General features: G+C 25.3%; 2 protein-coding genes across 3 annotated transcripts in view; one reads left to right on the top strand and one right to left on the bottom strand.

Moving 5' to 3' along the window:
• Positions 1 to 3,657: 3,657 nt before the first annotated feature.
• On the bottom strand, positions 3,658 to 6,730 carry LOC141524200 (thiamine pyrophosphokinase 1). Of its 2 annotated transcripts, XM_074237924.1 has the most exons (6): positions 6,593 to 6,730; positions 6,003 to 6,158; positions 4,780 to 5,042; positions 4,645 to 4,699; positions 4,429 to 4,545; positions 3,658 to 3,933 (listed from the first exon to the last, which is right to left on the bottom strand). In XM_074237924.1, the coding sequence occupies exons 2-6, from the start codon at positions 6,145 to 6,147 to the stop codon at positions 3,800 to 3,802; spliced, it is 714 nt and encodes a 237-aa protein (XP_074094025.1). In that variant the 5' UTR covers positions 6,148 to 6,158; positions 6,593 to 6,730; the 3' UTR covers positions 3,658 to 3,799. The 2 variants fall into 2 exon arrangements, with proteins under 2 accessions (XP_074094025.1, XP_074094024.1); XM_074237923.1 differs by having other exon boundaries at positions 3,660 to 3,933; positions 4,429 to 4,699.
• Positions 6,731 to 9,836: 3,106 nt separating this feature from the next.
• Positions 9,837 to 25,056, top strand: part of Nachralpha4 (nicotinic acetylcholine receptor alpha4) — a 46,716-nt gene continuing 31,496 nt past the window's right edge. Inside the window, exons 1-3 of the mRNA XM_074237914.1 lie at positions 9,837 to 9,969; positions 11,292 to 11,584; positions 23,570 to 23,614. Of these exons, the coding sequence (XP_074094015.1) occupies positions 11,381 to 11,584; positions 23,570 to 23,614 (249 nt within the window). The 5' untranslated portion in view covers positions 9,837 to 9,969; positions 11,292 to 11,380. The remainder of the gene's footprint in view (positions 9,970 to 11,291; positions 11,585 to 23,569; positions 23,615 to 25,056) is intronic.

The raw sequence follows: 25,056 nt of genomic DNA on the forward strand, positions 1-25,056 counted from the left end.
TTAATAAAAAAAAGTTCAAGATGATTGTTTTACGCATCACAATTTATCTTTAGTACATTGAACTCTTTCTCTTTCATTGTGTTACACTGTCGCATTCCTCAGGTGTTTCCTGTTCGTTCATTCATCCTACAAATAATTGATCATATTATGTTGTTAAACATTATTGTGAATAAATTACAAATATTTTTTTTTTTTTTTTTTTTTTTTTTTCCCAATAAAACTGAAAAATTTGAAATAATTTCATAAATATTATGACTAATTGCAGATTTTTTAATACGTAACACTAGATGGTGTATGGTAGGTAAATTGATTTATGCAACTGGTTAGTGAGCCTTATCAGACAATGACGTCATTTTCTAGATCTTGATAATAAAGTTTGTTGTGTATATAATATACGATTATTTCATTTTTTATTAGTATATCTCAAGAATTTATAAAGCTTGAATAAAATTAAATTTATTTTCAAACTATGAAAAAACTTTTTCTCTTAAATTCATACAGCAAAAAATTATCATTTATTTTGCCTATTTAAAAAAAAGATCTATCATTTAAACTATAAAATATTTAATTAAACTACACAAAATATTTTTTGATATTTAATATAAGTATAAAAAAAAAAATTAATAAAATTTTTAAAGAATTTTTTAGACATTAAATTAATTTTCAAACTATGAAAAAAAATTTTTTTTTAAATTCATACAGCAGAAAATTATCATTTATTTTTCCTACTTAAAAAGAAGATCTATCATTTAAATTATAAAATATTTAATTAAACTACACAAAATATTTTTTTGATATTTAATATAAGTATAAAAAAAAAATTATTTAATACAGGGTATATAGTATTATTTTACGCGTAAAAATAATTTATTGCTAGGCGAAGGAAAATAGTTGAAAGGATTATCATTACCAGCAAGACATTCTCTTTGTTTGCAATCTAGTCACTTATTTTATTTTTCAAGTATGTGCTCAAGTTTTTATCTTTTAATATTAATATTACGATTACGATTAATTAGTTGCGTGGATTAAAAACACATAAATAAATAAATTTATTTTTATCAAATAAATTATTAATCAAAAAGTGACTTAAAATAAATAAATAAATAAATTATTTATAATATAAAATCTTTTTTATTTTAAGCAGAATTTTTTTTTTTAACTATATTAATCAATCATTATTGTTATTTGATATTTTTTTTTTTTAATTTATATTTTAATTCTTATCGCAATAAATTACGCCATAAGCTGGATCAACGAGAAAAATATTTAATATATTTCCGGTGCACATATACGTATTATGTACCAAACAGTGATTTAAAAGACTAATATGTGTACTTTTATAAGTGGAGTATTTAATAATATACATAAAATATGCCAAGGATTTAAGTGGATTTTTTTTTCCTATTATTTCACTATCATATTTATAATACTAGCTGTTTATTTTGATGTTTATGATTTATTGTGAATACTTTATGATGGTTTTATTATTTTATTATTCTGGGGCTGAATTGATTATCTAATATGAGCATTGGCCAAGTTTTAATCTTATATGCTATACCGGAGTAGTAAAACAATCTGAAACAATTTTAACTCAACGCCAACTGATAACTATACTAAATTACCACTGATTTAATAATAACATGACTTATTATCTAACAATCACATATGTTTATTTTAGCTTCTAAAAGTTTTTTTTTAATAATTTTTTTTTTTTTTTTAGTCATTAATAATAAATAATAATTTTTACAGGAGATTTAAAAATTTTAACTTGTAATATCTATCTAATATTTAAAAAATAAATAATATTTATATTTTATTAAAAAAAAAAAAAAAAAAAAAAAAAAAAAAAAAAAAAAAAAAAACTGTAAAGTTATACAAATAAAACACCATAATAATAATTTTTACTAAGTATATTGATTTTATAAAAATTTATTATTTATTGATTCTTAATATTAAAATTTTTCGACCTTTTTAATTTTTTTTTAATTTAGTAAATTAAATTAAAACTAAATATTTTTTTAAAATTGTACCTGTAGTTTTTCAAGTTTTTTACAAATGAAAATTTTTTAGACGTCGGATAAATTAATTTTCATTATTTATCGTGTCTTATTTATAAATAAATTTTTTTACTACATCAATTATTATTTAAAATATAAATAAAAAATTAGTTAAAATGTAGAAAAAAAATTATATTTATTGATAAATTATTTTTTTTTAAAGAAATTTACAAAAATATTGTATATAATTATTTTTATTTTAAAAAATACATTTTTTTAAATTATAATTAGTGAATTTTTTTTATGAATACAATATTTGATTTTTTATTTATTATTATTAAAACTAATTGCACCAATAAAGTATAATATAACATAAATGTTTCAATTGATAATCAATGACTGTCTACGAGAGGGTCATTCATTCGCTTTTGCACCCTTCAAACTCGACTAAAATTAATCGATATTAACTTATTTTTACCTCATGATTCTTTTTATCAAGAAAACAACTAAAATATATAGAATTTACTTGGAATATTATGTTTTTTTATCAGTAATGATAAAATAGTTATAAAGAATTGTCATAAATATAACAATTACGTGCGTACATTGATTAGAAACATGTACCGTAAATTAATTTTTATTTGAACAAAATTTAGCCTTGCTAAAAAATTTTTTTAATTATTATAAATAATAAATTTTTTTTAATTTATAAAATAAATAAAAAATAAAATATTGCCGGTATTTTGATATAAACTCAGAAGTAAAATCATTAGACACTTAAATTTTTTTTTTATTTCATAAAAAATTAAAAAAAAAATTTTTCACTTGAAATTTTTTGAAATTTCTAAGTGTAGAATTTTTTTTATTGAAATTTATTAATTTAAAAAATTGACAGATTTTTATTTAAAATATTTTGAACCCCCGTGAACTCCCCCATAGTTTAATACTGTAAAGTGAAATGTGTGATAAAGTAGTAATAGTAATACATACTAGATTTATTAACAAGTGTGAGTATCTTACACGTTCCTCAAAAACTGTTGGCCACAGACACAATAAATACAAATATAATGAACAACGTGGCATTTGAAGACCTGTTGCACTGTTATATTTAATGATAACTCGGTATTTTTCAGTTTAACTTTTTAAACTCACTATTAATAATAAATATTATTTAACAGCACACATATTGTCAAAAATTAAGTTTAATATTATTATTAATATATAATTTTATTAATTATAAAAATATATTATTGTCTCGAAAAAATAAATCACTTAGTAAAAATAATAGTAATTATTATTTATTATTATGATAGTAGAAATAATTAAACCATAGCCTGTTATTTTTAATACAGAGAACACATGTACAACTTGTACGATATTATACTATTGCAATCGTATCGGACGACGGGCCGTTTAAGACTGGCTGTAGGCAGCAAGGCAATAAATCCCACTTAGTATTTGTATTTGTATTCGAATTCATATTCGAGTTTGCTCCTAAGCGACAAATATAAAATGTAAACACTAACAAAGCTTATTTAACTAATAAAATCACTCTTTCAAATGTTTATTATTGTTATTAATTAATTAGAATTAAATTAAAATTTTACATTATTTATAAAAATTCACTTTATCATTATTATAAAAAAATAATAATAAAAAGTTTATTATTTATATAAATTTTTATTTCAACAAAAAAAGTAGCTAACAAACAACAGTTGTAAATAAAATTGTTTTTTTTTTAATAAGTACATTAAAAAAAATCTATTGACTCTTAAAATAATTTTAAGTAAAATGAGGTAAAATTACTCCAATTCAACTAAAGATTCAATTCCCATAGACCATATAATTTTACTATGTGTAGTTACAGTGACTTGTGTTGATCCATCATACGTATTAGAACTACTTATAGTATCTCCAAAGGCTAGTGTGTGATTATCTAAAAAAAATAAATTTATGAAAATAATAAATATTGGTAAAGATCCCATTACTGACACTTTTTTTAAAATTTTGCTACTTATTTAATTGAAGAAAATGTTTTTTATTATTTCTAATCTTTAAAACCTTTAGATCAAAAAAATTTTTAATTTTTATTTCAATTATACTGAGAAAAAAAATTTTTTTGTCCAGAAAACAATTTCTTGGCTCAAAAATCGTTTAAAATAAATTTTGATTTTTTGACAAAAAAATATCAATATCTATCATGATAATAAAATATTGGAATTAATTTTGATAGATTAATAAATGAATAGGTTCACTTGAATTAAACAAAAAATAATTCGATTAATTTGATCAATTTTTGAGACAAGAAAATAGATTCTTGAAAATTATCAAGAATATATATTCTTGTGAGAAGAAAATTTTCTCAGTGTAGAAAATTTTTTAATTGAAATCTTTTACCTTAATATTTTTGAATAATTTATTTACATATTACCTAAATTATATTTTAACCCAGTTGATGAAATATTTTTAACAGAAGATCCGACTGGAAGAAGACCGGCCCATGAGTTATCTTCAATTAAAACTCTAGGAATTTTAATTGTATGGTAACCTGATTTTAATAACCATGTTAAAGAATTACTTGCTACTAAAATAATTGTTTTATCATCTTCGATTATTTTTTCACTTTTATAAAGTGTATCTAGATTACCCATAATATGATCTAACCGTCCGGATGATTCAACAAAAACATAAATTTTATTTATCTGGAAAAATTAAAAGAAGCAAATCAATTACACTATTTATTATTCACTAATAAGTTAAATTAAAAATTTCAATAATTTACCTTAATATTTTTATTTCTGCATTCATTAGACAGTTGAATTAGAGATTTGGTGAAATCAGTGTAATTTTGGTCAGGAGTTTCAATTACTTTAACGTGTGTATTTTTCAATTTATCCATGCAATCGGGTGAAATACTATCAAAGTCACCTGTTACTAAATCTGGAGCATATTCCAGATATTGACCAGAAAGAACTTCATCTACCAATGGTCCTAAGTACTTCAGCCATTGATTTGTACCACCATCAACAGTAACTCTAATTTGTGCTGAAAAAATTATTATAAAAAATTTTATTTAATTATTATAACAAGAAAAGTTTTTTATTTATAGTAATTGTTACGTTCTCGTAAATTTTAAATTTATTTAAAGTTTTATAAATCTGTTTTAAAAATCATTAAATAATTATTTAAATCATTTAATTATTATCCGTGGTATTTCGTAACGGAAATACCTCGAGATAACAGATTTATAGAACGTCAACGCAGTCTAGTAGACTAAACAGTCTACGTTGTGGGTTTTGGACTGCGTTGATGTTCTCATAGGGTAACCTGAGATGCAACGTTGCTTAAATTCATTATAAAACTCATTGTAATTATTATTGTATGATACATTCTGTCTCCAGACTTCCTCTGGAACAGTCAGTCCGAGGACTTAGCAGAGGAGAAATCTCTGCTGGTCCGAGGCTGAACCTGCCAATTCCTTATTAATAAATACTTCTTTTTTAATTGTCAATCGATTAAAATGGGTACTTATTAAAATCTTCAACCAGGGTTGAGAGCGCTTATCAGCGTTTCACCCTGGTTCCTTTACCTCGAGCGCTAGCCAGCGTTCGGGTATCCTATCCAAAAATATCCTAACTATTACCCCCAGGGTAAGAGCGCTTATTAGTTGTTCTCACCCTGGTGAAATTGCCCAGAGCGCTAGCCAGCGTTCAGGCACTCTACCCATTATCTACCTGTAGGCAGGTAAAACAAAAGTAAAATATTAAAATATATTTTATTTATAAATTAAAAATGAGAATTATTAAATTATGTATATTTAAAAAGTACTTAGCGGATAAATCAGTGACATGACCCACCTGGAGTCTATCGACTTCCTAACGAGGTCAAAATCTGGACATTTAAATAAATTATTTAAATTTAAAAATTAATTACACCCAAAATTTGGGAACGTAACAGTAATAATTTGTTTTTTCATATTTATTAGATGTCTAACATAGAACTAACCTTTTTTCCATAAAGGAAATACAATTTTTTTCGCCAATAAAATTGGTTGATTTAAAATAATAATAGCATATTTTGAATCTGATGATGAAGAAAATATACTTTCAGGATCCCATAATGTTTCAGTGAGTTTAGTATTATTTTCCATAATTATAAAATCTAAAAACAAAAAAATTTATAAATTAAAAAATTTTTATTACTTGATGTAAAATATTAAATTATCTTTACTATTTTAAATGTATATTTATGCGAAAGATAGTAAGATAGTACACGTGGTATTTGTATGTAGATACATATTTATTCAGAATGAAACTAAAATTAGACAGCGAAAAATGTTTATTTTTTTTTTTTTTTTTATAAATTTATTCAAAAATAATTTTTTAGAACTAATTTTTTTGTTAAAAAAATTTTTAAAATTGACAGCTGATCGCTAACTCCAGTTTTATAAATATTTTTTAATTTTAATTAATTTAATAAATAAAAAATAATCAAAAAATTAAAAACGTCTGCTAACTTTAGTATTATTTACAATTTAATTTTTTACAGAGATTATATTCAGTTAAAAATTTGAATATCAGATATAATTTACTCACGTTAACAAAAACTTCATTTCTTCAATGGCAAAAACTGTCTTAAAAAAATTTATTTATCAGTTCTTATCTTTTAGAATATTTCAATAATGTTTTAATTTTAATATATTACATGTCTCCAAAATATTGTCAACAACATCAACGTGCAATTATTTGTGTTATAAAACTACCACAAGGTGGCGCTGACTGTCGGTAACATTAGGAACTAAGCTGTCAGCTGTTGAAATTTTCATACAAAATGTCACCGTTGATAAGTTAAGTCGGTGTACAAAATTTCACTGAAAATAGCGGTCGTACGGTTGATTCGGTCACGCGTTGATCATATAAATTAATTTTAAAAAACTCCAAATGCAATTTTTTAAAAATAATTTTTTGGAGCAAATTTATTTGTTAAAAAAAATTAAAAAATTGTCAAGTGACAGCTAACTTTAATGTCATTTTTTTCTTATAAAAAAATTTGATAAACTGTAAGTGTAATTAAAAAAAAATATTTTTTAGTTTAAATTTAATAAATTAATCAAAATTAAAAAATTAAAAATGTCGGCTAACTCAATTGTTATAAAAAATTTTTAATGTCTGTCAATTTAAGTGTCATTAAATTTCTAATATATTTTTTTTTAAATAAGCGCATCAATTGTTAAATAACTGTGGTAAGTCTAAAAATTTTCACTTGTAATTTTTATTAATTTTCACATGTGAAATTTTTTAATTAAATTTTTTTTTATAATAATTACATCATTATAAAATTTTAAAATAATTTTCAATGTCTTGTAAAACTTCAGTGTCATAAAATCTAATTAGATACACATATATAAATAAAAATAAATTAACTTTAAATAATTGAACTTTATGGAGGACTGTAATATGAAAAAAAATATTTTTTTCGACGTATATCGTAAGAATTTTATTTTTATAATTTAATTAATATAATGAATTGTTTTAATTGTTATTTACTCTGTTTTTTTAGGTAAAAATTATCAATAATAATAGAATTTATTAATTTATAATTAAAATCGAATTTAATTAAATATATCTTGAAGCTATCATTAAATTTTATTATTAATTGTATAGAAAAGGAAAAAGAGAGAGATAGTGTAATTTTGTAATGGAACATTTCCTCACGGAAATTCATTACAGACTTGTTAATTATAAGATGAAAAGGAAGAGAGCTAGTTTGAAGGCTTTGAATTTGTGCTCGAATAATTAGACAATGTAATAGATGTGATGAAAGTGATGTCACTCCTACATAATTTTTTAAACATTATTCACACTAACTGATTTTTATTTTTTCAATGGCTTGCGTCAAATGTAGTAAAAAATTATGAAATTTTAACTTTATATAATTATAACATACTTTAATTTTTTATTAATAATTACTTTCAAACGAGATTTTAAGTGTCAGTAGTGGGTAAAAGTTTAGGTGATATGTTGTGTTGAGTGATGCTGATCCGAAAAGATTATTGGTAAGTTGCCAACTCCTCCATAATATTACGGTTCATTCCTTTCGGATTTCCTTTGCATTCATCGCACCTACTCGACCCATAATGTCATCCTCCAAGGTCCAGTCTGCCGTGAATTTGTGCCAGTTTTCCCTCAGGGTCGTTCTCGTCGACAATAGTACACTGTAGTCGAATTAAATTTATTTCCGGGAGTTGATTTTCAGATAATAAAAATAAAAAGAAGAAAAAAAAAAATCGATTCTAAATTTTAAGTAGGTAAATCAGTAAAGGGTCAGACCAACGTTAGTCTCTACACTAAAAAAAAAAAAAAAAAAAAAAAATCTTTAATTGTCTTGAATTAAGACGAAAAATTCTTAAGTCAAGTAAAATGCAGTTAATTTTTATTTCCTCCAGGAATTAAACCAGGAAATAAAAATTCCCTCAATTACTTTTTTTTCCGGTATTGATTCCAGTCCTTCATTCTTGTTATTTACATTCATATTTCTGCGTATGAATTTGTAAAACTATATTGTACACATCAATATACCAAACTATCAATTCTTTTTTTCAACGATCCCACTTGTAATGAATTTTAATTTTTTTTTAATTTTTTAGAATTGATAATAAGTTGCAGCTAGGAAACTTTTCTCTTTGAGCTTAAATTCAGACTTGTCACGAAACCGGAACAGTTACAAACTTGATCAAAGTTTTCTTACTGGCATTTCGTAATCTTTTTTTCTCCTTTTTTATTTTTTTATACCGAACTCAAATTTATCATTCTACTTGTGAAATGAACATCTCAAAAAGTTTCTTAAAGTATATATATATATATATATATATATATATATATATATATATAGATAGATAGATAGATAAATAGATAGAATATATAGGACATGAGACACATGGATTGTACAAGTGAGTAAAAGGTCGACTTTGCCGTGGGGAGTGTAAAACAATCACAAGTGATTGCCCTGGCTAGGATCTGTGCAAAAATTACATAAGTATTTTAATAATACTCTTTTATTAAATTACTATGTACATTCGTTAACTAAAAAAAAATCTAAATATTCCATTAATTTTTTCAAAGTTTAACAAAAAAAATTATAAAATAATATTGGTTTACAATTTTTATTTTATCAATTTTTCTATATAAATTTAACAATTTTTAAATAAATAGTGAATTTATATAAAAACATTTCATAAATTGAACTTTTTTCAATTACTTGAAAGTTAGAACGGGCGTAGTCAACATCTTTTTGCCGCACCTTTAACGGATACTGTTTCACGATCCACGATGCACGATTTAAGTTTCACATTTCGCCTTAGTTTTCCAAGATATTGTCATTTTCAAAGATATGCGCGCGCAATCCGCCACCAGATAAAGGACTTTAAAGGACACGAAAGGAAACAGAGTATTCTTTTTTACATAAAAAATTATCTTAAGCTCTGAATTAGCATTCAAATTATTCCTTAAATCATCTACTCTTGCTATTAAAGTACAATCTATTAAAGCTTGAGCTTTTTATGAATTTTTTTGGGTTTTGCAACCCTTTCATCCCTTTTCGTTGGGCTAACTATATCGGTAGTTTGCTACCAAGCAACCCCGAAACTCCTCTTCACCTCTTACTTCTATGTACATTCGATATAGGGTATATATGTCGATGAGGAGGGTGTAGGTGTTGCCACGGTGGCGCCTCTCACGAGTAAAGTTCAGGAGGAATCCGCTTGGCGGTCACAACCCACCCGCTGGCCCGCTAGTCTCTGTCGTGAGCAGTTGTGATATGACCGATTGTGACCAGTTGTGAAAAAAGTGCGTACAGTGAAAGCTCCGATTGTCTTGTTGCGTTAATAACTGCTTTAATAATCTGTGAATTTTAGATTAAAGTGCTGCTTGAGACGTTAATCGTGTAACGTGATTCGTAAAACATTAGACGTGAGGTTTGTTTAATTTAAAAACAAAAAAATCACTTTCTTTCATCCCTTATTTGCACTTGCTCTAAATTCAATTTTATTCGATTTTTTTTTCTCAACTCTAATAAAATTTTTTTTTAACTTTTAAAGTAGAAAAAAATAATTTTAATTAAATTCAATGTTAATTTTAATTGTTTTCTTACTCATAAAAATTTTGTTTAAAATAAATTATAAATTTTATAATTTTGCAGTAAAAATTTTAATTTAAACGTTTTAATTAGTTACTAATGAAATTTTTTTCATTATATACAAATTTTAGATCATTTAGTATAATATTGTTATTATTATTATTATAATAAATAATTATCAATAGCCAGAGGTATGCATGGGAGTAATACATGTAACAGTACTGGTTGAAATACGACGCGTGAAGGCTGTCCACCCTGTTACGTGCCAAGCGAGTTATGGCAAATCTCATCTCCTGGTCTCGAGTTAATCTCAATCACTAAGACAACCAGAGCACAATTTACTTCATCCTTTGTGCTAACGAACGTATAATTTATCAGCCTTAAAATTAAAGTAAAATTTTTAAATTTATAATTACATCGTGTTACGGAACGCTTTCAATTACTTAAATAGAAACTCATCGATTAAAAATTTTTTTTTTTTTTCTACAAACAATTTAAATAAACCAATCATGAATAAATTATAAATTCAAGTTACTAAATATCTCAACAAGGTTACTATTTTGTTGTTTTTTTATCATAAATATTTATGTGTGTTATCGGTAAAATAAATACCATAAAGTTCTTGATAAAATACTCTTCTCTCAACTGTTGAAACATTTCTATTTATGTAAGTGCTTGAGTATATATGTAAATAGTCGCGTTACCTCTTTTCACATCATCTTGACTTGGATTCGTTCGAAAAGTTACCAATTGAGTATATTCACCAATTTCAAAGCTAAAAGCAAAATGATCTCGTGGTTATCTTTAAATTGTTTACAATTTTACTACTGACCCTGCGATTTAGATCTATGCACAAAATCACGGCTAAAATTATTTTATAAAAATATTCTAGACTTTCTTATCGTCCAGTTGACGCTGGAATTTTATTTGAATTCCACAACATTAGAATCCTGACCCGACAAATATTATTACTCAGCTTTATTGAATTTTTTTTTTAGTCTTTCTAAAAAGCACTTTATACAAAACCAAGAGCGTATTATACGCTTGAATAGAAAGATCATTTATTCAGACTTACAACCCAAAAAAAACTTTTTTTTTTTCTAAAGAAAGAAATTCAGTATTTTCATTAATATTTCATTTTTGTTTTATTTTTTCCAACAGACAGACACACTAGTGGATTTAAAAGAAGAAAAAAAACATTTAAGAAAATATCAACAAGTCAACATTGTGGGGGGTAAATCAGGTTCATAATGCCCCCTATAATCGGGGAAACTCTTCGGGTTTGGTTACTATCTGCACTTGTGGTACATGGCGCGGTTGCCGGTAATCCTGATGCAAAACGTCTTTATGATGACCTTTTATCTAATTATAACAAATTGGTACGGCCTGTAGTCAACACTTCGGATGTTCTTCGTGTGTGCATCAAGCTAAAACTCTCACAGCTAATAGATGTGGTAAGTCACTTATTTTTAATAAAATAATTTAGGATTATCTAAATTAATTTTTTTTATTCTGTTTGTTTTTATGATAAAATTTATGATAAAAAATGATGAAAATTAAGTTAGCTGACATTTCAAAATTTTCTGAAATTTTTTTTCCAAAAGATTTCAATTAAAAAATTAAAAAAAAAATTGCACATGTAAAAAACTTGAAAAACTATAAGTGTAATTTTTTAAAAATTAATTTTAGTTGTAATTTAATTATAAAAAATAAATCAAAAATTGTTGAACGTCTGCTAATTTAAGTATCATTAATAAATGTTGTAAAAAAAAAAAAAAATAAAGATTTTGATAGCTTTTTTGCCCTTAAGAGTTGGAAAAAAAAATTGGCTTTCATATTTTTGGGTAAAATTTATATTTTAATAAAATATAAAACAAAATATATATATATATATATATATATATATATATATATATATATATATATATATATATATATTGTACATAATTTTTGAAAATTATGATTATGACGTAAATGATCAAAGCTAATTTCAATTTTAACAATTTGTTTAATATTTTTTTATCTTACAATAGTAACACGCTCTAATGATTTTTAAACTTAAAAAAATTTTTTAAAGCTCTCAGCATACTTTGTGGCTATCTGTGGATTTTTTTTTCGTTGAAGCGATTACACTTGAGCGCACTGAGTAATTTAATGTTGAGGATAGAGTACTTAAGAATATGAGAAAAAAATGTATGAATATAAAAAAAATTTTGGTTACTCGGTTTTACAATCAAGTCTCTTGAGCTATCGTGTTTAGCGGATAGGCAATGGTTGTCAAGTGTACAGTAGCATTTCTCTTACTCTGACGAATGCATCGTGTACCGCAGCGACGCGTGAAGGGTGTGTCGAGCAATGTCGAGCAGTGTCGAGTAGGATGGTTGGCGAAATTGGTGGGGATGAGGTTTTTCCCGGTGAGCTAGTGTAGTATAAGTGGGTACGAGTTTGATTTGTGTGAGGGTGAGGGTAAGGGTAGATGAACGAGAGAAAGAGTCTATGAGTGAGGGTAATGGTTAAGCTTGCAAAGATCTACCGTACCACTATCTCTTATTACATTTTCTCACTTACTTTAATCTAACATACACTTGAATTTTTTAAATTATTTCATTTACATTTTTATATTAGCTCGGAATAAATAAATTTTACAAATAATATTCAAATAAAAATAATTAAAATTTATCTTTGCGTTAAATTAAAATTTTTATTTTACTCGTTATTATTATAGGTTTCGCATGAACTGAGAGAGCCACTCAACTCGGGAACCTATCTGAGATAATAACCAAGTATTTGATTTAACTATAATAGAATCACGATTTTGAGAGTTTTAATTAACTGCTTTTATCTTTTTGCTATTAAACTTATTGATTAAAAAACTTTTTATCAAATAATTTTTGCAGTTAAAAAAAATAAACAAATTACGGAATAATTTTTTTTTTAATAACTAGATAAATAATATTATCGCGTCGCTAAAGTTTACAAAATATAGGGATGAATAAATATTTTTACGATAGCGTTATTCTCATATTTAAATATGTTTATTCAAGTGTTGTTGTACTACATACTAGTCGTATAGTGGTTTTTGGTTGTAGCTGATATTGTAGCAGCATCAGTCTTACTGGTCGATGCGCCGTCGCTTATACAACTTCTCTTCGATCCAGTAGTTCAAGTAAACGTGTGCTCAGTCATGAAAAAAATAAGTCAAGTGATTCATCTTTAAACACTAAAAATAAAATAATAAATAATAAAAAAAAATTTTTTTATTAAGTTTATTTTAATTAAAAAAATACTTGAAGTATAAAATAATTATTTTTAATCGAATACTATATAAATAAATTACTTTAATTTTATTTATTTATTTATTTTTATGAAATTCTGTGTTTTTGGTTATAAATATTTTATCGTATAAAAATAAATTCACTTTCTCTCGCTACACGAAAAAAAGAAGCAAGTCGATAATTATAGTTTGATTTTTAGCGTTGCGTTTAAAATTTACTACTTTACCACTCGGTAAATATTGACGTTGCTTGCACTGAAAATTTAGTAACTGTATTTTATATTTTTTACACATCATACGATTATTTTTTAGGTACAAAATGATAAATATTAAAATTAAAATTCTTAATTATTACACACAAAAAAAAAATTTCTTGCACCAAGAAAATTTTAAGGAAAGTTATTTTGGAGCAAGAAAAAATTTTCTTATTTGTTAAAATTTACTTTTTTCTTTATTTATTATAAAAATAAAATTTACACTTGATAAAAAAAATATTTTCTCATGAAAAAATAATATATATATATGTTGCTTGAACAAATAAAGTTATTTTATAGGTTTCTTAAAGTATGTACTTAAAATATGGCTTCTCCACAACACCCACAAAATAATCAATTAATTTAAATTTCAAAGTAAAATGTTGTTGAGTTAATCTATTTATTGAAAATATATATTTATATGTTATAAATGAAAATACAGAAGTATGTTTATTGTCCCGATAAATTGTGTACAATGAAATTATTGTCAAAGTAATTGATCAGTGTGATTATTATATTATATTTCTCTTTCTGTTCATACTTTTTAAAATTTTTATCCATATTTACACAAAAATATTTATTAATTAAAAAAAAAAACTTTACTGTTTATTTATTTTTATAATTATAAAAATAAAAGTCTATTTGTTTGCATCAACGTTAAAATTAATTGTCTTCTCGTATGTCGAAGCTATTTATTACTGGCGATGGCCAGCGCGTACACCAAAACAGTATTCAATTTGTTTTTTCTCTTCCCCGTTCTGTACTAGCTAATGTCATTTTCTGATATTAATATTATTATTATTATCATCAACATCATTATTCCGCGTAGTACGATTCTCTGAACAAAACCATTCATTGGAAATATATGGACACACCAAATGGATATATGCGCTACTAGGAAAAGTTTTACACTTTCAATGATATCAATTTGGGTCACGTTGATTAATAAATCAATAAATCTTTTATTTATTATATTTTTTAATTGATTAAAATTTCTTTTTAAAATTATAAAAAATTCATATTAAACATTTACAGATAGGGACAATAAATTTGTCCATCCGATAGTGTTGAGTATAAAATACGGGAAAAGACGAAGCATAACTGTTATATTCGTATAAAAGTTTAAGAGTATGCACCTCGGGAAACATAAACAATGCAACAACGCGCATTTTCAAGACAACTCCCATGTCAGCCCGGTGAGAAATGGTTATGGCAAAAGTTTTAGATTACATCTATATAAATATAAATGTACAAATAATATCTACCTATTACTTATTTATCATTTTTTTTGTCATCTTTATATTGTCACCTATCGTGTGTATTTTATCGTTGAAAAATACAGTCAAATGTTGTGAGTGAATATTATTTATTCATTCATTTAAGAACAAGGATTAAAGTTTAGCAAATAATTAATTTAAATAAATATGGTTTGATGTATGATAGTTGGATGAGATGATAAAGAAAATGAAGAGAAGAAATAAAAAAAAAGATAAATAAAATGGCAAGTATAGAGGTAAAAGAGGTCGAGTTAAACTTGTATAAAAGCATGCACGTTAAGCTCTCAGTGAATTTTTCTTCTTCCAAGTATACCAACGGTGCTTTTTTTTTTTTACCGCGACCATTAAAATGTCGTTAAATATTAGAAGCTTTGCTGGAAGACATACCTATCTTTTTTTTTTTAATTTATTTTTGTATGTGCTATATACATGGCATTAAAAAATAATGTAAAAGTTAACTTTATTATTATTTTTTTAAGTAATGTTAAGTAAAAAACTATAAAAGTAATAGATTATATAAATATATACGTGTACAGACAATTAAGTCGGTATATACATACACATGAAAGTATGTATATTAACAACTTGATTAAGGGAGCTAAATCAAAAACGTATATGCATTGGGGCGTTCACTGATATAACTACTGGCCGTATATATCGTTAATTAATTTTCTTTGTTAATTGCTAAACACTGCACTCCTTCCTTCTCTTTTATCTGAAATCAGTATATATTTGTACTAATATTATTGAGTTTCAATTAATACGCAATACAATTAAACCCTTTATATTTCAGTACAATAACCATAATAATAATAATAATAATAATAATAATAATAATAATAATAATAATAATAATAATAATAATAATAATGTTCCTAATTATTAAATCTTGATCATATTACATCTACAGCAACAAATACTTATTTATTATAATAATATTCTAATAAATATTCAAAGTCATGAAATAAATTTTCATTCAGTTTTTCAAGGTGAAGTTGATTTTAAAAATAAAATTATGAGAATAATCAATAAATTAAGTGCATAAAATTTTTATCACTTAGGCCTTATTACTTGCGAGTTAATTCTTGAATTTTTAAAATAAAATAAAAATACTTGAATATTATTTTCTAATTAAAATAGGAATATTAATTTTAGATGATTAATAGCCTTTCCGCAATAAGTTGTAAAACTACTGTCTGTTGCTTTACACAATGATCATGATGAACGATCCGTTGGTACGGTCTCTACAAACGATTAATTTAGTAAATCGCGTCACTGGCATTATAGGGGTTATAACCCAAGCTGCGTAGATCCGATTAGGCTGATAATTTCGTCGACGGTGGACGAACAGCAAAGAGTAGAGATCAGAGAGTATAGATAGTATTACAATATTGATTGTACTATTAGTAACTTTATTCTTAATATAAACATATATTAATAATTTTAATTAATAAAAAAAAGATTTAATAACACACAAGTAATAAAAAACAATTTCTCTTAACTTGATTCAAATAAAAGTATGTGGCGAAGTGATATACTGGAGCTTAGAGGGACTTTAGAGCGTTGGAGAAAAATAATAAAATTATTTGTTACTTAAATTAAATTAAAAAAAAAAAAAATTAATTTTTAATACCAAGTTTGATATATATTCCGTCTGTCATACGTGAACCATAGAAATCTTTAAAGGTATTTTTATTTTTTTTTTTTCTTGACTCAGTTGAATGCAACTGAGCTTTGTTCCATCTGACCAATGGAGCTCGTATATATACTAGCAACATCTGCCTCTGTCCATATTCCATAAAATATACGTATATATCCGTAGAGAATAGCTTGAAGATTGTCATTTATTTTTTATTTTTATCTGTATATAAAACACGAGAGAAATATAGAATTGCAATAGATGCGAAAAGGTGAAACCGATATCAAATATACCTGATAGTACTTCGAAACGATTGTTATATACGTCTTGGGTCAAAATCCCTACACATTTTTGGTCAATAAATTCCTTTTCTATTTTTTTTTTTTTTAAATAGATTGATTCTTCTATTAAATCGGAGAGTTTGATCATAAACCGGCCTCAGGTGTTTTCACTTTAATAAATTTGCATTAAAAAAAAAAAAAAACACACTGTTCGGCCACACCCGAAATGGAAGGTAGATTCCATGGAATTAATTGAGTCGGTTGTACTACACATTGCCAGAAAATTGCACTTTTCAGACACGTTTCATACAAAAATACTTTAATTCTCGAAAAAAAAATTTTTTTATACGCCCTTATGGCTTCCGGGACCCACATCGGATGCCATAAGGGCGCATAAAATTTTTTTTTAGCATTTCTCTACATTAGGGACAACAAAACTAAGTCAATTCCCGAAAAAAAAAATTTTTATACGCCCTTATGGCTTTTCACCGGGACTTTTTGCCCTTATGGAATCTGGAACGCGATATATTTAATCGCTCTTTATTTTTAATATCACATGGTAATTTGTTGTACCAATGTAGACCTCTATATACAATTATTTATGAGGACCAATGCAATAGATAGATTTCAATGAAATTTACTTAAAAAAAAGCTGTTAGATACAATAATAAAAATACATTAATCATTACTCCGATTAATTCAGTAGGATGAAATGTTGAAGTAAGTTTAGTTTAGATATGAAACAGTTAGAAGTTTAAACTAAACGATATGACCAAGCTTTGAAAATACGTTATATTGCCGATCGATTGCAAAGTGGTTCCGACTAAATCTGCGGATAAGCTGGCGCCATATTCCTCCCAAAATTCGTCTTTGAAACTGCAGTAGCTCCGGCTCCGATAAAATAGGTTACAAACTTGGCACAATGCGGGCATTGCTGTTACTATCTCATAAGTATAAGTGTATACATATAACAGAGTAAAAAAAAAAAAAACGTGGCAAACAAAGAAAGGACTTAGATTTACGTGTTATAGATAAATAGATAGATTTAGTGATTTGGTAACTATTTCACGTATATTTTGTTATTGATTCTACCATTATTTGTCAAACTCTTAATAAAGTTGTCAAAAACTTTTATTATTTAATATAATTTAAAAACTTGAAATAATTTATTATTATTATTTTTTTTTTTTTTTTTTTTTTTTTACGTTCAATGTAGTCTTTATGCTCAATAGAATATTACGTGTCAAGTAGAACATTGAATCCCCCTTTGACGTTTGCATGACTTTCAACTCTTTCATCAGTCTTCTTTATCATTATTATGAGACGCCTCTATATCCTCTATTTTAAACAGCAGCATCATTTACAGTTCCCTTTCTTCTGTATTACATTTATACATCATGCTGTGTAATAAAAGATTTTTATTATCATTAAATACAATGTACTTTACTTAAACAATGTAATGAAAATTAATTTAATTTTTTTTTTTTTTTGTAAAGTTGTAGTAATTAATGATAAATGATAAAAATAAACCTGACAGCGGTTACAACAAGAAAGTTATAATAATCACTTACTACCCTATTATATTTCTCTTCATGACGTTATAGCAAGAAATTTGCTGAGGTTTACCAACTACTCACACACTAAACCGCTTAAATTAGTTGTACATGAGTATGCTACTCTCGTGAAATCATTTCATATATTATATTATTACATTTATCAATTATTATTCACTCTTAAATTTAAAGTAGCATTAAATTTATTAAAAAATATTTTTTTTTTACCATTTAAAATTTTGTAAAATAGTTAATTATTTGTAAATTAATTAATTAACTAATTATACAAAGCAGTGTAATAGAATGAAATTCCATGATCTCAAGTCAATTTACCATTTGTATAGATAATTCCATTTCATCCAATACACAACTACATTCCAATCATTCTGAAATTCAAACCCATTTTGATCATATATCATAATTATAAATTAACTTGTTAAGGTAAACAAAATCAAAACAATTTTAATTTAATACCAAACTATTGTGTCAAAAATTTTATTTATAAAACATTTAATATGTGGTATAAAAAAAATTTTTTTTCGTATTATTTTTTTTTCATATTCGCATACAATATTTACGCAATAGTTTACCGTATTTTTAAAGTACTTTATCCTATTAACTAAACTTGAAACGAAAAAAACATCCTGAATATTTTCTTGTAAATATAGAAATTAAGTTAATTATACGGCTTGGTATTGTAATTGATTTTAATACTGAGAATCGTTAGCAATTGACCCACTTAATCCACAAGTCTCTCCAGCATTTAGATTGTTATTATTTCGTACATATACAATAATAGTTTGTCATTAGTCATTAGGTCATTACAATTTGAGACAGATTTTTTCAAGCTCTAAAGACTGCCAAAAATTTATAACAGATGATTTAATTAATTTTTTTTTTTTTTATAAATTATCGACATTATTAAGAGAATAAGCGAAATTTTGTGGCCAGTGTATTTATATCGCGTTCCAGATGCTATAAGGGTGTATACCGGCAAAAAGTCCCAGTGAAAAGCCGTAAGGGCGTATAAAAAATTTTTTTTCGGGGATCGGCGTATTTTTGTCTGAATCTAATTTTTTTTTATGAATTATACATAATTATTTTTTTACAATTGTAATTATCAAGAATTACTTGATTAATAATAATAATAGTTCTATCGCTCGGAATGACGGTAATTATTAATAAATTAATGTCTCGACTGGGCAAAATGTCAAGATGTATTAACATAATAGTTTCTGACATTTAATCCTGGGCCTGTAATTTCAGTGATGTGAGAAGGTAAATTCAGTCGTATTATTCCCAGGTAACGAGGATTAGAGTATGTCCCGGTATTTATGTAATTATTGGACAAGCCCTAAGGATGTTTCATTCCCCAGATGGTGCATAATTGCGATACGAGATTGATGGTATCCATCGCTATTTATTAGCAGTTTGTTCATTAACGCTAATCATTCAAATATTTTTATATAAAATATCAACAACGGGGAATTATTAATTTAATTACATAAAATTTTTAATTTATAATCTATATTTAAAACTTTTTGGTCTTATTATTATTATAAACAATTTTTATTATCTAAAAAAATAATATCAAGTATAATTTTAATCTAATAAAGTTTTTCATAACAAAGTTTACGCAAAGGATAACGACTCGTTAAATTGCAACATGATGTAATTACGTCAAAATTAAATTTTATTCAGCGTTAAAATGAAAATAATAATAATAATAATAATAACCTATATACTCTTTAATATTAAGCTATCTTAATTTTTAATATAAGCAATTATTTTTTAAACTTTATTGAAAGTAATAAACTTTATTAATTATCAAATTTTTATATCACCGATAATTAACTCAACATTAATTAATTTTTGTTAAAAAAAAAAAAATTAATAAAGTATACAGTGTTAATTGAACCTGATAATATAGAGATGCGGAATTTAATCATACAGAGAGTCATTATAGAAAGTATTCCAATTTAACAATATATTTTTAATTATTTTTTTAATTTACGTTATTCTGTAAATAGTCACAGTATTTATTAATCTGATTAAATTTATTTATTTTAAATACATATAGAAATGTGAGGTATAGAAGATTAGCTTCAGTAAAATATATAATATTATTATTGCTTTTTACTTGTACACCTCGGTTCTTACAAGGTCGATTTTCTTTTTTCTCCTTGCTCTACGCTTTTACTAGATCGTTATTTCTCTTCTTTATATTGGACCTCAGCACGTCGGCTCCCAAAAAAAAAATTTTTATAAAAAAAAATTTTATAAAAAAAATTTTTCTTTAAACTAAAAATTTTTTTGCACAAAAAAAACAGAATTTTTTTTTATAGCATCTATAACGCGATATGATATTGTATATTTTTATTTTATTGTACACCGTAAAATATTTTTTATTTTGAAAAGACAAAATTTTAATTATTGATTTTTTAATTTTTTTTAACAATAATTATTTTTTAAAATAAATAAATTAATTGTAAAAAATTAAAAAAAAAAAAAAAAACAATTTTATATTTAATATATGCACAAAAACCTTCTATCTAACCAGTCTATCTAGTCGGCAATTCCTTTGTTCATGACTACTTTGAATAGAATAGAAGGACAGTTTCTCTTTAAGCGTAAGAGCGTATATATATACAGCACGATTAAAAATTTTAGAAAAACACTAGCGTTTAATCAGACAATTCGAGCGAGCTATATACTATCTTCTCGCCTTCTTGACTTTTCGCTTTCTACGCTTGATCGTTGAGTCGAGATGACGGAGCCTCGGGTATAGTTTGAGAAAGAATTAAAAGAAAAAAAACCAGCTTTTTGTCAAGTCACCACTTTTTATTTTTTTACTTAGCTTTTTTTTTCAATTTATTGAATTATCCGTCTATTTATAACTTAAATAATCAATCAATCCTGAAAAATTATGATGCTACACTGAAAAAAAAATTCTTGACTGGAGAGTAAATTTTCTTGGCTCAATATTAAGGAAGGTTGAAAATTTCTCGAAAGAAGTCAAAGTTTCTTGAGCCAAGAAAATTTTTTCTTGCTCCAAAATAACTTCAGTTTTCTTTAAAATTTTCTTGGCGCAAGAAATTTATTTTTTTGTGTGCAGAGTTTTTTAAATTTTGGATAATTTCTAAGCACTTTGAACATTGTTATCTGTTCTAAATATTCAGTGCTCACTGAGCTGGTGTAAAGCTCAATCGAGTTATGATTAAATCAACTTCCTATATCCGATATAACTTTTTTAAAAGCTTTTTATTATTTTATAACAATCGATATATAACGAAAATAACTTTATTAAATAAAAAATGTTATTTTAAATTATTTAAACAGTAATTTTTTAACTTGTTTTTTTTTTTTTTTTTTTTTTATAATTTTTTTTACTTATTTTGTCTAATATAATATATGATATAAAATAAAAAATAAAAATATCGAGATATAAATAGTATGCGTGTGTGTAAATAAATTTTATTGAAATGAAATACATGAATATGCGCGTACCTCAAAATTATGAGGATGAGGAATAGTTATAGTTAGTATATTATACCAGGTTGGTTGTGAGAGTTGCGAGGTTTGTGGGGAGTTAAAAGCAAGAGAGGAATAAATTTCTGAATAATTCATACGATGATGGCTGGCTCAGACCTAACATAGAGTTCGGTATCAGGACAAAGTGCGGCACACGCTTCATCTGCAAGTGTAAAAGGCATCATTTGATTATGCATCCCCTGGTGACTCGTTCGTTTTACTCGTTCTACTAGTTCAACTTACTCGATTCCATACTGTCCCCAATACTAACTTTATCTTTTCAAAATGTCAATGTTGCTTCTGCCATTGCTATTGCTATTAAACTACCCATACATCCATTTATTCCCATTTACATATGCATAATATATGTATTTGAACGTAAATATCAAATCCATAAACTCCAAGTCTCTCAACGGTACATAACCTGTGATTTAATTACAATTAATAATTAATTGTGATGCCTAAATAATTATTTTCGTATACATACACAACACATAGGGACTGTATGTGAAGAACTGTGCTGGTTGACTCTTGTCAACTATTGACTAAGAAGTAGGAGGCCTTTTAAATAATAAATAATAATAATAATAATAATAATAATAATATAGGTAGTGTTTTTTTTTTTTTTATTATCTACTGTTAAAAAAGTTTATCGAGAACAACTATTGGACAAGTAAAAGGTCAACAGATATATATTTCACAGTGAATAATCCTTAACGTATCTAAATTATCTATCAATGTATTTGGATGGGAAATGGGGTCGAAATGGTCGAATACTGATAGATACTAGATAGAAGGCCAGCTAACTACGACTAATGGGAGCAGATCATATATTTAGTCTTTTATGAGAGTAAAAAATTCTCTTTTTTTTTCTTCTTCGGTATTTTTTTTTATTCTTTATATTTCATATATTTCATATCTTTTTTATCTTAATTAATAATTTTTTGTTTTTCTTCACCAATATCAAGATCAATTTTTCAATACAAAATTTGATGAAAAAATTCGGTAATTATTTACAAGTGGGATTAAAAATTCAGTTTTTATGAAAGATTAGATGTTAAAATTTAATACTTAACAATTTTATACTATCATAGAATTTCATATACTATTATACTAATATTTACTGTATCAGACTCACTATTTATTTATTTACAGCCCTTAGGGAACAATTTTCCCAGAGCCGTTAAACCTGATGAATAAATAAAATGTTTTATAATTCAAAATATTTGTTTAAATTTGAATGTAATTTTTTTTTTTTTCAATTGTTGTTAGTATTTGTTAAAAATTATAATCCTCATTAATTAACAATAATAGCATATGATTTTAGTTTGATACGATGATACCCTGCACCAGGTGCTTCCCAGTAGTTTTCATTACGATCAATGGTAGGTGGTACCAACTAGGCCTCTTCCGGAAAGAACTATCAAACTCGTTAAAACTTGTGTTGCGTTACTGCCGTTTCAAATTAACAATGATGAGTCTCGAAAATTGCTCACCTCGTCAAACTCAGGATATTAATGTTTTATAATTTTAACTTAATTACTTAAATTGCTTGATTTATTTTCAGTTTCTATGTTTATTACAGAAAAACTTTAAACAGAATAAACAAATTTTATTATTTTTGTTTCAGAACTTGAAGAATCAAATCATGACTACCAATCTTTGGGTTGAACAGGTAAAGCAATAATTTTTTTTTTTTTTTTCATTCTATTAAATTCTTTTTAAGCTAAAAATGTTAAAAAATTAGAAAGAAAAAAGCAGCAAGCTGGACTGACAAAAAAAAACCGAAAAAGAAATTTCAGAAAACGTGTTGGGAGTAAATAAAAAAGGCAAACCAACAGTGAGAAAAATCTAGTATTTGTTAAGCGTGTACATTCATTTTTTTTTTTTTATACAAAAGCGTGAGTAGAAAAAAAATTGATAAAAATATAAATAAAAAAAGAGAAAGAGAGAGAATTATAATAGAATACAAATGAAATAGATGTTGTATCATCATTGTATCATGCCGTTAAGTTGAACTTTACTCGTTGAGTGCAGCTAAAGATTACGTTGCTAAGTAAATAGACTCGCGTGCAGACAATCAGACGATCAAAGCTTAGTTTCGCTAGCTGTTTAAGTATATAACAATAATATATGTATATGAATTATCTTGCTATCTTTTTTTATAATATAAGCTTGCTTGTAAAAGTGCTTTTTTTTTTTTATTAATTAACCTGTCAGTTACAAATTACAATCAACAGTTTATCGGATTATATTTGTATAGAATTATTTTTAATTAACAGCAAACATAGTATTAAAAATTTTTAACAGTGATACTTAATTAATTACTGTGACATGAATTGAATGCTATCGGTCAATTAGTTCACTTGTCTGACTATAGCAGTAGCCGTTACTACTATTTGGCTAATTGTTTTGTCAAGTTACCAATTATAAAGTTATTTTTCCGACTATGAAGTTACAAGTTTACTTTTTAATTAAAATTTCTTTATAACTCGGGGGAAAAAAACAAAAAAAGTCCCTCAAGTTTCGATGGCGCTCTTTCTATTCATTTTATTCGTCGACCTGAAGAATCAAGTTTTAAATTTATGTGTTTGTCGTCGTTGTGATACAGACCGTATCTGTAATATTGTATATATATATATATATATATATATATATATATATATATATATATATATATATATATATATACATATATATATATACAGATATATAAAAGGGATAAAGGGCAATACTCTACTATGTGAGCAGTTTCAAATGAGAACGTAGTTGTAAGCACATTTACTCTTCTATCCGTTACCGGATGGAAGAATAGGAGAATAGGAGAATTGGAGAATTGGAACGGTTTTTTTAGCCACGCGTTACTACTAATATTATATACTTTATTATATTGTACTGAACCATTATTTTGCATTACAGTACGTGATGCTTCTATAGTATATGGGTGAAATTTAGTATAGAGTGTTATCTAGGCTGATGATATCATCACCGGTACTCTATCACCAAATAAAATGCTTAGGTTTTTTTATTTTTTTTTTAAGTTAATTTTTTAATTAAAAGCCTTTCAATTTATATTAGTTTTTACTTTATAATTTATCAAAACTCTCTGTTAGAGAA

Source organism: Cotesia typhae, unplaced genomic scaffold (genome assembly GCF_013202065.1).
Source record: "Cotesia typhae breed Kobodo isofemale line unplaced genomic scaffold, CoteBio_Ctyphae contig_22, whole genome shotgun sequence".
In the NCBI taxonomy this organism is placed as follows: Eukaryota; Metazoa; Arthropoda; class Insecta; order Hymenoptera; family Braconidae; genus Cotesia; species Cotesia typhae.